This window comes from Barbus barbus (assembly GCF_936440315.1).
Source record: "Barbus barbus genome assembly, chromosome: 17".
Lineage (NCBI taxonomy): Eukaryota > Metazoa > Chordata > Actinopteri > Cypriniformes > Cyprinidae > Barbus > Barbus barbus.
The window spans coordinates 8,166,939-8,179,771 of NC_136745.1; the positions used below are offsets into that span (position 1 = coordinate 8,166,939).

A 12,833-nucleotide genomic window follows, 5' to 3' on the forward strand; every position below is an offset into this window, starting at 1 on the left:
TATAGTGCGGGGGGAGGGGCATGGCCGTAATGGAGATAATGAAAATATCTCAAAACTGTTATGAAAATGAATGTTAAAAATATGACATGAAAACATGTCTATGAAAACATGAACACATGATTAGATGTTAGATTGATTATGATGCAGAAATGTTATTACAAAAGAATAGCTTCCTGAGGTAAAGCTGACTTTATGCCAATAAATGGAAACCCATTCTATGACACTTCCTGAGAGACATAACATAAACGTAACATTACAACTTGTATCTGCACAAAAGCATGCATATGCCAGTGAACTTTAAGTTATGCGCTATAGCGAAACACGGGCAAGGACACAATTATAGATTTCGCATTCTATAAAGTTCTCATTATAATGCTTATGTCATTAATGTTTATGGCAGATTTGTGCTATATTTTCATCTACATTATCAAGTGATTCCTAAAATCGCCTGCGTGTTTTCAAAGCCATACGAAGTATGAAAACAATTTTAATTGACGTATGCCTACTGTTGAACAAATATGACATTGCATTATTATAGGATCAATATTTTTGAAAAAGAAACATCTAAAAGCAATATGACCGTCTCAAATAACTCAGTCAATAATATCGGGCATTGCATTTGAGCATGAAACTAAACACTGGTAATATGCAAAGCATTTAGCTACATGTAAATAAATGTTAATATCCCAACGCATCCTATATTACATTAATCAGATATATATGTAGCTAACCCAGACATCACTAAGTGACTTCCAAGCCAAGCTTTTCTCTCTTCTCACGTCTATACTTTGAACCGCATGCTGTTTCAAGCTAAACAATCAGAGCTCAGGGTGCTGCTGCTATAACCAACAGAATTATTTTTTCCCATGATCATCGTTTTCATGATCAATCATCGCTGTCATGGCCGAGTACTCGATCGCTGTTGCATTTCCCTAAAATTCAGTACTTCAGACTTGTGTGTCTCTAGAACAGGGGTCTCCAACCCTGCTCCTGGAGAGCTACTCTCCTACAGATTTCAGCTCCAACCCCAATCAAACACACCTGAACCAGCTAGTCAGGTCTTCAAGGCTACTTGTTAATTTCAGACAGGTGTGTTGGAGCAGGGTTGGAACTGAAATCTGCAGGATGGTAGCTCTCCAGGAGCAGGGTTGGAGATCCCTGCTCTAGAAGCTTGCATTCTGCAAGTGAACAACGCTTTATTGTGCCATCCCAAAGAGGCACAAAATCACTTTCATGAACTTTTTCATTAACTGTTCCCTCCTGGTGGAATGACCTGCCCAACTCAATCCCAGATTCATCTTCAAGAATCAGCTAAAAACACATCTCTTCCATCTTAGACCCTCTAACTCTAGCGCTCTCTATTCTAATTGTGTTCTTAAAAACAAAAAAACAACAAAAAACTTGCCCCTTTTAGACTTGCACTCTATTAATTTACAAAAAAAAAAAAACAACAACTAACACTAGCTTCTCTATTCTTTTTGTGTTATATCTTTTTGTTTTCTTTTTATTTATTATACAATTTAAAAAAAAAAAAAAGCAAAAATAAAGGCCTCTAATACTAGCTTGCGGTATTCTTTTTCTATTCTATCTGTTTTCTTTTTATTTATTATATAATAATAATAAAAAAACCTTGCTAAGTGTACTGCGTTGGGCTAACTGAGACTTGTTATAGCACTTGCATATTATTGCTCTTTTGTTCATTTTGATTGCTTCCATTGTCCTCATTTGTAAGTTGTTTTGGATAAAAGCGTCTGCTAAATGTAAATGTATATACAGATAAGTTTAGAGTGACTTTTGAAGGACCAACATCCATTCCTCTTTTACCACTGTTTGAAGAATTTATCTAATTTTTGGAGCTGCCGTTTAGTCTGGGCTAAAAATGAACTCCCAAAACTTGCTGTCAGATCCTGGAAGATAAATTCTTCAAACAGTGGCGAAAGAGGATGTGATGCCGGTCCTTCAAAAGTCACTCTAAACTTATCTGTCTATAAAGCCTATAAAAATCAGTCTTCATGTATTTCACAACACTTCAACATGTTGTTCTTATTAAGGGAGGGTTTTTAGAATTTTTTTACCCAAGCAAAGTCTCTGAGAACCTGACACGTTGCACTTCTGGAGACTAAATGGTTCCTGATGGTTTCACACCTAATTCTTTTGCAGTTAACGTCTTTAAGGTCTTGCAGTCTTTTCTTCTTCACCTGCTTTTCTGACCGTGCTGACCCAATGAGCATTTCACTGCCCGATGGTCATGCCTTAACTTCTCATGGACACTTAATAATTTATTATCTGTAAAAGAAAACATGCCTAATAATTCTGCACACCTTAATATAAGAAGTTTTTCACTTCCAGCCTTCATGTACAATTATATATCACTTATAAATGATTAAATACAAAATCAATAGTAGTTAAGATTGATGTGGTTTGGAATTGGTCAAATGTGCTTGGAAAAAAATATCATTAGAATATCACCGTGCCTAATAATTCTGAACGTACTGTATATTTATATTAATATGTATAAAATTATATATAATTTAATTTAGAAATATTACAAATGAAACCCCTTTTTTAAATGTTATATATATGAATAAATGTGTCAGGGACTGACGAGGAGGATCGGGGTGATGATCTGCTGCTGTCGTATGTTGATGAGTTCTGGTGGTTTCCTCACATGTGGAGTCACATGCAGCCGCACCGCTTCCATAACCAGAGTGTGTTAGCAGAGCAGATGATGCTGAACCGACGCTTCGCTGAGGTCAGACGCGCACACACACACACACACGCACACGCAGGTCTGGAGTGATGTTCATCTGTGTTTGTCCTGTAGGATCACTCCATCCCGACTCACCTGGGTTACGCGGTGGCTCCTCATCACTCCGGCGTGTATCCCGTCCACATCCAGCTGTATGAGGCCTGGAAGCGCGTGTGGGACATCAGAGTGACCAGCACTGAAGAGTATCCACACCTCAAACCCGCTCGATTCAGACGTGGATTCATTCACCGCGGCATCAGAGTGAGTGTGTGTTTGGTTGAATAGCTTTTCAAATGATACTGTAACGATACTGTAACTGTAACCGCTTTTTCACGGACTCACAATTGCATGAACAGTCACATTTTGTCCCCTAATGACAGTCTGATCTCTTTAATCGGTCATGAAGCACAACAGAAAGAGCGTTTATACTCTGTTTATTCACCACAGTTGAATGAGTGATTAATAAATCCATATTTATCCATTATCCACACAGGACAAATGACCTGCAAAACATTTAAAGGAAACGTATGATGGGTTTTCAAGTGCTCATCAATGTAAATAATTATTTTGGAATTTGTAAAATATGTATAATTGTTTTATCATTATTTTATAGTTAATAATTACTTTATTGAACATTTTATGTAACATTATTGTGTGTATTTTATAATTATTATACAAATTATGAAATAATAAATAATGAAATGACTAACATAATTACATAATTTCCATAAAATAAAAATTAACTATTAAAATAATTAAATATAGAATAACTATAAAATAGTTATGAAAAATATGACATAAAAACAAAAAAATGGGTTTTCCAGTGCTTATCAGTGCAAATAGTTTTTTTTTGTAATAATAAAATAATAATAATTTTGTTATCATAAAATAATATAATTATTTTGTTTATAATTATTTCATAATTACAAAATAATATATATTATAAAATTGACAATTATAATATAAAACAATTATATATGTGATATTATTTCATAATTACTTTATAGTTAAAGTAATAATGATATAATATTAAATATATATAGTTTTATATTTCAGAATATCTCATAAAAATATTATTTTGTAATTAAAATAGAGTAATATTAAAATAATGGATTTCCACTCTATTCATAAGTCATTCTACATAAATACTGCTTAAAGCAGTACATTTTATTGGAATAATATGATCATCACCTCACACTCATAGGTTTGATTGAAATATTTTTTTTAAATAATAAATACACCACATCCGATTGGACGGCTGCATCTGACTAACCGCAGCAGCTGAAATATTTTTAATACATTATTTAATTATTGTAATGCATTCAGAGTTCAAATCAGATGCGCAGCTCCCTTGCAACTCTCCGATGGAAATCAACGACTTTGTCTATTCCCTCTCATTTGTGAGACCGTGAAAAGGCAGCTATAAAATCAGCACTCAAGACGCTGTTTGTCAGAGACAGTGAAAAGGCAGCTTTTGAGAAACTATAAGAACAGACACTTGGCCCGTAACTGTCAAAGCTGTTCATCTCATGCACAACCAACAATTAACAATAAAGAGTGAAAACTGTCCCTCCATCTCATGCCCTGTTTGATTTGTCCTTTATTTCAGGAGCAGATTAATATTCCGCTCGCTCTCTTTCATTGATTCTCTAACGAGATTGAGCTCCTGAGTTCAGTGTGAGATGTTATGAATATTACATTAGCTCACATCTATTTATTTCCAGAGAGACAGGCGCTGTCCTGGAGCCCTTGAGAAGAGTGTGTGTGTGTGTGTGTGTGTGTCAGGCAGTGTGAAGGGAGAACTGATTGTGTGTGTGTGTGTGTCAGGCAGTGTGAAGGGAGAACTGATTGTATGTGTGTGTGTGTGTGTGTTTTGCTCAGGTTTTGCCCAGGCAGACGTGCGGTCTGTTCACACACACTATCTTTCATAAGGAGTACCCCGGTGGGCCGCAGGAGCTGGAGCGGATCATTGACGGAGGGGAGCTGTTCCTCACTGTCCTGCTCAATCCAGTCAGTCCCTCTTTACATACTCTATACATAAACTTACGCTGTGCTTATGATCGTACTGTCAGCAGGACTGGGAGATATAGCTATAAAAATAGGTTTATAATTTTCAGCCTTTTGATGATGTTCTGTAAACATCTTATTATTTATATATTTGATTTATATACTGTATATCCCCCACCTATAAAGCACCCACATTCATGAAAATACAAGTTGGTTAACAGTGTGTCTTATTAATACTTTGTTGGTCTATAAATAATATATAATAATTATGAAAGGATTAATGAATAATTATAAATGATAAAAATAACTGAAATCATTATGTAGTTATAAAAATAATTGTTTGAATATTTATATTTTACAATTATGAAATGATCTCAAATATAAAATAATCATTACATATAAAATAACTGTAAAATAATTATGACAGATTAAAAATTAAATAATTGTTTCAGGCTTTATTATTATTTACTGGCTATACAAAAGAATCCAGATTTGAGAAAAGTTGATGTTATAAACAAGGTTGATTTTATATTGTAATTTTTCATATTTTAAAATAAAATACATTTTAAAATATATTTACTATTATTTCATAATTATTATATATTAAATATAAAATAACTGATTTATTTTATAAATATCAAATAATTATGAAATAGTAAAAATAAAACAATGACGAAATAATTGCTTCAGACTTATTTATAAATGGCCCTTCTACAGAAAAACTGCTTAAATTGAAATGAAATATTGCAATCATTAACGTTGTATTTTGGCTGAACAATTTTAATATATGATATTATATACACTCTGAACACTCGCCTTACAAACAAATAGTTGAATCTGAATTAGCTGAATACAGTTGTGAATTGTATTTTCAGTAAAATGGCTTTGATTGGATGAAGTGTGGTTGTTTCTCAGATTAGCATCTTCATGACGCACCTGTCGAACTATGGGAATGACCGTCTGGGTTTGTTCACCTTCAAACGGCTGCTGGACTTCCTGCTCACCTGGACGCACCTGAAACTACAGACGCTTCCTCCGCTGCAGCTGGCCGACAAATACTTCCAGATGTTCCCGTCTGACACCGAGCCACTCTGGCAGGTCTGTGACGACGGTAATTTACTCAAAGTGTGTCTTAAAATGACAAAAAGTTGAACGTACAGGAACAAAATATAAATCTGCATTTGAAATCTGAATGAAATGCGTCATGGTGTGATTTAAAAGCACTGAATCCAGCAAAACCTTCACTGTTATTGGCTGCTGCTTTCCGCTCATTTGCATAAAGTCCAGCATTTCCCGACTCTTTCTCAGCTCTGCTGTCAGTCTGCTTGTGACGCTTTCTCTCCGTCTCAGTGCAATCTGTCAGCGTTGTGATCTTGTGTTTAGGACCCCTGTGAGGATAAAAGACACAAGGACATTTGGTCGAAAGAGAAAACCTGCGACAGTTTCCCAAAACTGCTGCTCATTGGCCCTCAGAAGACGGGTGAGGAGCAGCAGCGCCACCTGACAGACGCATGCAGTACTGCACACACTCTTTACACGGCCATAGTCATGTGTTCCTGTTATATCAAACTTGTAATCAAACCGGTTTACACTGCAAGCATAGTGTCAATTTAAAGTACTTTATTGGCATGATTTGTGTTTTAAAATATTGTCAAAGTGTACACCAATCAAGTAATGGAAAGAAAAAACGATTAAATTAATAATTCAAATTAACAGTTAAAGTAATGAATTAGAAAAAAATTATATATTATAAAAATATAACTAATGATGACCGATCTCCTCTAAAAAGAAATGAGATGAAATCACAGAAAGATTTGTTATTAGATCTATTTTAAATGAAGCATTAAAACATTTTACTAAAACTAAAAATAAAACAAAATTATTGTTATTTAAACATATTTCATTTCAAGTAGTTACCAAGGCAAAATTTTTCTTTTTCATTTAGTTTAACTTTTAATTTTAGAAATATAAAAAATTAAAAGTACTAAAATAACTATAATTTTATTTTTAAAAAATGTATTTAAATTAATAAAAATGATAAAAGCACACAACAAAATTACTGAAATGAAGAATTTCGAAATATCAAAATCAAATAAAAAATAATAAATTAAAAAATCTAATTCAAAATAGGTACAACATCTATAATAGTAGAGTGGCATGCGAAAGTTTGTGAACCCCTTGAAAATGTGAATAATTTTAACAAAATTAGAGAGAACTTTTTGAATTTGAAGATCAAGGTAAATTGTACTTAATTTGTCTTCCGGGAAACATGCAAGTATCTTCTGTTGCTTCCGAAGGGCAGAACTAAATGGAACAAAATAATATTTTAACAAAATAAGAAACAATTTGATCATCTTCATCCTGTTCAAAAGTTAATGACTTAATGCGTCGTTTCTCCTTCTGGAGCATCAGTGAATGTTTGAACCTTTTTTAATAATTGTGTTTGAGTCCCTCAACTGTCAAAATCAGACAGTCACTGCTAGAAAGGGTTCAAATATGCAAAAGATGCTGTAAAACTGAAGAATCTGCAGGACAAAATAACAGTTGTGGATCATCCAGGTAACCACACACAGTATTAAGAACCAAGGGTTCCCAAACTTTTATTTTTAACTTTTGTTATTTTAATAATTTCAGCTATTTTTTTATCTTGTGGATTATATGTAAAATATTTTACTCAGGACAGCACTAAATAAAAAAATAACATGCATTTTGTATGATCTCTCTAATTTTGTTAAAATTATTCACAGATTCTGCAAGGGGTTCACAAACTTCTGCATGCCACTGTATATGGATGATACCATGTTTCTCTCGTTGTTTTTCTCAGGAGCGACAGCTCTCTATCTGTTTCTGGGGATGCATCCTGATCTGAGCAGTAATTACCCCAGTAAAGAGACTTTTGAGGAGATTCAGTTCTTCAGCGGTCACAATTATCACCGGGGCATCGACTGGTGAGTGTCAGTGGAGCTGCAAACATCATAATGCTGCTCGTTTGCATTTATGTCTCTGTTTTCTCGATCTCTCCTGCAGGTATATGGAGTATTTCCCTCTCCCGTCCAACAGCAGCTCTGATTATTATTTTGAGAAAAGTGCCAGTTATTTTGATTCAGATGTAGCTGCGGTCCGAGCCGCAGCGCTGCTGCCCAAAGCGAAAATCATCACGGTTCTGAGTGACCCTGTGGCCCGAGCCTACGCCTGGTACCAGGTACATACTACACCGTTTACATCTGACTAACTTACTTACTTTCTTTATTAACAAAGCATTAAAGCAAATACACATTTTCTGGAGGTGCAAGTAAGAGAAAGAGACTTTGCAAAGACAAAATAATTTACAAATGTACATTAAATGGCGTTACCACAGTAATCATCCTTTTGGCAGTGGTATTTGCGGAAAAACTGCAGTAATCACAATTACAATATATTTTTTGAAAATGTATTTTTTGTCATATTTTTGTGTGGTATCAGTGCTATCAGTAATATTTGTAACCATAAAAGACTGAAAATCATGATAGTATTAGTTATTGTGCAGATTATATAGTATTTTATCTACATTCCTATGCTAAACATGCTTTGTACTTAAATTTATTTGTATCATTTATAAAATAAAAAAAAATACAGTTTAAACCATCAATGTATACTAAGAATGTAATTAATTCATTATTTTTTAAAGAAAATACTTAATTAAAAGAACAAAATACAAAAATTAAATAAATTAAAAAACATATTTATTTGAAAAAATGTCTTGATTATTATTCAAATTTGTTTCATTGTCCTATATCTATAAAATTATTAAAATTCATTCTAATTCTAACAATTATTTAACCATGAAAACACCTAAAATCATGATAGTATAGTTACTGTTCTATGATTATCTTTTGTTTACGTTTCTATGCTAAATGTGGTATGTTGTGCATAAATTTATTTCTAAAATTGTGGCTATAAAATTAAAAATTACAGTTTGAATCATCAATGTAGACTAAGAATGTAATTTATTATTATTTAAAATGTAAATAAATTAGCAAATTTATTATTTTTATTATTATATAATTTTTATTCATTTTTAATTAAAACATTTATAGATTACATAAGTAGGTAAATAATGTGCATTTTTAATATTTGTTGCATTGGTCTATATCAATAAAATGATTAAATATTCTTCCTTGAGTTCATTTATTAAAACACGTCTTGATTATTTTCAACTATATTTTTTTCTGTATTATAGTTTTTTTATATATATATTTCAGTGACTGTTTGGTTGAAATTATGTTTTTCTTTCAAGGCATATCAGGTCAAATATATAACTGTTGACGTTTACTTACTTAATTTATTTATTCATTTATTTTGTTTATTTATATATTTATTTTATTTTATATTTAATTTTTTATATTTAATTGTAATTTTTTCTCTTCAGCATCAGAGAGCACATTCTGACCCTGTGGCTCTGAAATACTCTTTCCATGATGTCATTACGGCATCCCACAATGCACCTGTGAAGCTGCAGGTCCTGCAGAAGCGTTGTCTGGCTCCAGGATGGTACGCCACACACCTCTCACGCTGGCTCAAACACTACCACCACGACCAGGTCTGTGCGTTTAGCAGCAATTATGACCGTATGTTCTAATACAGCAGATTAATTTATCATATTTCATTCATTAAACCCTCACAGATTCTGGTTGTGGACGGTCAGACATTGAAAACAAATCCAGCGTCCGTCATGGAGAAGATCCAGACATTTCTGGGTTTGGAGAATCGAGTCGATTACCACAAGATTCTAGCGTGCGTTTGAGCATCAGTACACAAATTTATATTATATGTTTTAACTGTTATATTTCAGTCTCACAACAAGTTCACTTACAGTAAACAGATAATGACTTGTTAAACAAACTTTAAAAACAAGAATGCAAGTAAAAAAATAATTAATGTAGTCTAGATACAAAACGAGTAGGTTAAGGTCCTTGCACACCGAGTTCGAAATTTTCGTATGCGTTTTTCGTATTCGTCACGCTCTCCTATCAAAACGCTTGCTACAGATTTGAAAACGCAGAAAATCGAACCTGGTCCGATAATTTTTTTTAATGACGGATAATGTTTCGGAGGCAGTATGTAAACTTGATTAACACAACGTGAGGTCATATTTATTTTTCAGTGTGTGAAGATTTCGGACTCCGTGTGTATTGGCCTTTACGCTCCATTTTACAAATGTAAGTGGATTGAAAATAATGAAATTATGACGTTGTGCTCGAATTATTTCTTCAGCTCATTTTAACAAATGAAATTGAACAAACAGCAAACAGTAACTTTTTGAGTTTGATGGGAAAATAGAATAGTTTCTGTTATATTGTGAATATAGTCATAACTAAAAACTTCAGCACTACCCAAAGTGCATTAATATTTAAACGTTATTTTGTAGTAATACATAGACTTATCAAAACAATTTTTTTTTATAAAACATTATTAGATAAATTAATTGGTGTTATCCTTCCATTAATGCACTTCCGGTTAAGAGTTTGAATTTAAATGTTTTTGAAACAAGCCTCTTCTGCTCACCAAAGCTGCATTTATTTAATCAAAAATACAGTAAAAACAGTAATATTGTAAAAACACTTTTTTCCAAATGATGTTTTGCAGATTTGACCCAAAGAAAGGCTTCTGGTGTCAACTGCTGGACGGAGGAAAGACCAAGTGTTTAGGGAAGAGTAAAGGACAGAGATACGCAGACATGGACATACAAGTAACTCTTTTCACTCACAGAATTTATTTATTGCGTTTATTGTAAGAAGAAGTAGAGGAAATTCACATTCACAGTCTGTCTCTCTTCATCAGTCTCAGGTGTTTTTGAGGAAGTACTACAGAGATGCTAATCTCCAGCTTTCTAAACTGCTGTATAAAACGGCTCAGGTTCTGCCCGGCTGGCTCAGAGAGGATCTGCTCAACATCAGGTAACAGAGGCTCTCGTTCGTCAGCGCCACAAACGTCTGGAGTGCCATGAGACTCTCAGAGTCGAGTCCACCGATGGAACAAACCACCTCTGACTGAAGACTGCTCTGACCTAGATGAGTTTGAACTAAAACCAAGTTAAAGATCTGACTTAGTGCTTTAAAACGCACTGATACTCATTTTGTAATTATTTAAAGGCCAGTATTTATGAACTGACTCATATCTGTCCTGTTATTGACGGACTGTGCTGAACTAATATGAAGATCCTCAAACTTATACAGTTTTTTTTTTTTTTACTCTAATTTGATACAGACTCAGTATGAATTTATAAAGTCAAAAATCATGCCAACGAACTGTGACGTCTGATATGGACATTTTACATTTTTAGCTAGTTTTTGTGTGCTCGGGGCAGTTTTACATTTTCTAACGTGGACTTTTAAAGGAGACGATTTACTCGCGCTTCAAACAGAGGACTTTCTTTCTTCTATGAAGCTTTGTTGAGCTCCAACAATGACAGTGAAGTCCCATCAAACAGCAGTGTACAATAGTCATGTGATGCTCTAAATGACAAACCGATTTGTTGAATTTTATTCTTGTTCATTATATAAAATATTTTTTGTGTTTTACAGAAGAATGTCATACAGGTTCGAAGAAAAAGTGTGAGAAAATCATTGTTTTTGGGTGAATTATGCATTTAAAGTTGCTAAATAATACATAGTTAAACATTACAGCTAAATAATAATACATTTCTACTCTTAGGACATGAATTTATCATTTAAAGTGCTATTTAAGTGTTTTTTTTTTGTGAGAACTGCCTGTTAATGTCAGTTTATTTTCTCATTAAACAGAAAACTGGTGATTTTATTCAAGGTAAATGTGTAATTAAATCAATAGTTCACCCAAAAACTAAAATTGTATATGGTTTGCTCTCAATGTTGCTCGAAACCTGTATAACTTGAGAGGAACACGAAATGTTTACATTTTTCCTTTCAAATGCTTCATCAGGTTTAATGTTATTGAAATCAAACACACCACAGGCTCTCATAACTGCATTTTTATTTATTTATATACATATTTTTCATAAAGGTCACCTGTCATTTATGTTCACTAGAGCTGGTGTGAATTTCTGTCATGCATGAAGGTGATATTATATGATATATTGAATATTGGGCATATGTTGAAAAATAACTCGTGACCTTTGGAAAAAGGTAGTTTTATTACTACAGGGTTTATATGGTAGTGTCCAACAACCTGATATTAACACAGTTTCTATGGATTATTGATATGGTAATATGAATAAATGTAGGCAGATTGAAGCGTCTCTCTACATGATTCAGAAATTAATTCTCATGTTTTCATCTTTCGTGTGTGTGTGTGTGGTTTATGAGGACACAAATTTGTATAATGACATGGGTATGACAGAGGTATTACAATATGAAGGTGGTTTATGAGGACACTGCCTATGTCCCCGTAATTCAAAAGGCTTAAAAAACATACTAAATGGTGTTTTTTTTTTTAAATCTAAAAATGCACAAAGTCTCCTGTGAGGGCTAAGTTTAGGTGTAGGGTTGGTGTAGGGCAATAACACACACAGTTTATTCAGTATAAAAACCATTACGCCTATGGAGAGTCCCCATAAACCACAAAAACTGTGTGTGTGTGAGATATTCTTCAATGCAGTGTTGTTGCTATGGTTACACATTTCCTCATCTCCTGAGTGTTTTTATAAGTTTAATTACATTCATTTTGTGTTTTGGTCTGAAAAGCTCCAGAGAGTATTAGACTATTAATGTGAATTTGTCATGTAAGAAGCTTTTCTTGAAAGCATTTTGGGCAAGGACGTTATTTGTTGGTTTTGAAAATACATTTCATGACACATTAGTGATAAAAATGTTGTAGTTCATTTGTTCAAACACACTGTGGCAGCAGAAGCTTTCAATGACTTTTAGAGCTGAAACAATCCATGATTTTCTGGTGGAAAACCTGTTTACAAAGTCATAATTGTAACTATAAAGTTTAGTCATTATTATAATTCCATGATTATAGTAAAACTCGCACCACAACTGGAATTATATTATTGGAAGCACTTTCATAACGACTATTTCCAGCTGATAAACGATAAAAACATTGACAGTCAATCAGA

At 33.3% G+C, this 12,833-nt stretch overlaps 1 protein-coding gene across 1 annotated transcript in view; it reads left to right on the top strand.

Moving 5' to 3' along the window:
- The window catches only part of ndst1a (N-deacetylase/N-sulfotransferase (heparan glucosaminyl) 1a), a 43,557-nt gene extending 30,981 nt beyond the window's left edge, over positions 1-12,576 (top strand). Inside the window, exons 6-16 of the mRNA XM_079438285.1 lie at positions 2,598-2,752; positions 2,825-3,010; positions 4,631-4,759; positions 5,672-5,854; positions 6,140-6,236; positions 7,581-7,704; positions 7,784-7,958; positions 9,165-9,335; positions 9,420-9,529; positions 10,382-10,484; positions 10,577-12,576. Coding sequence (XP_079294411.1) covers positions 2,598-2,752; positions 2,825-3,010; positions 4,631-4,759; positions 5,672-5,854; positions 6,140-6,236; positions 7,581-7,704; positions 7,784-7,958; positions 9,165-9,335; positions 9,420-9,529; positions 10,382-10,484; positions 10,577-10,696 — 1,553 coding nt within the window. The 3' untranslated portion in view covers positions 10,697-12,576. The remainder of the gene's footprint in view (positions 1-2,597; positions 2,753-2,824; positions 3,011-4,630; positions 4,760-5,671; positions 5,855-6,139; positions 6,237-7,580; positions 7,705-7,783; positions 7,959-9,164; positions 9,336-9,419; positions 9,530-10,381; positions 10,485-10,576) is intronic.
- Positions 12,577-12,833: the final 257 nt, after the last annotated feature.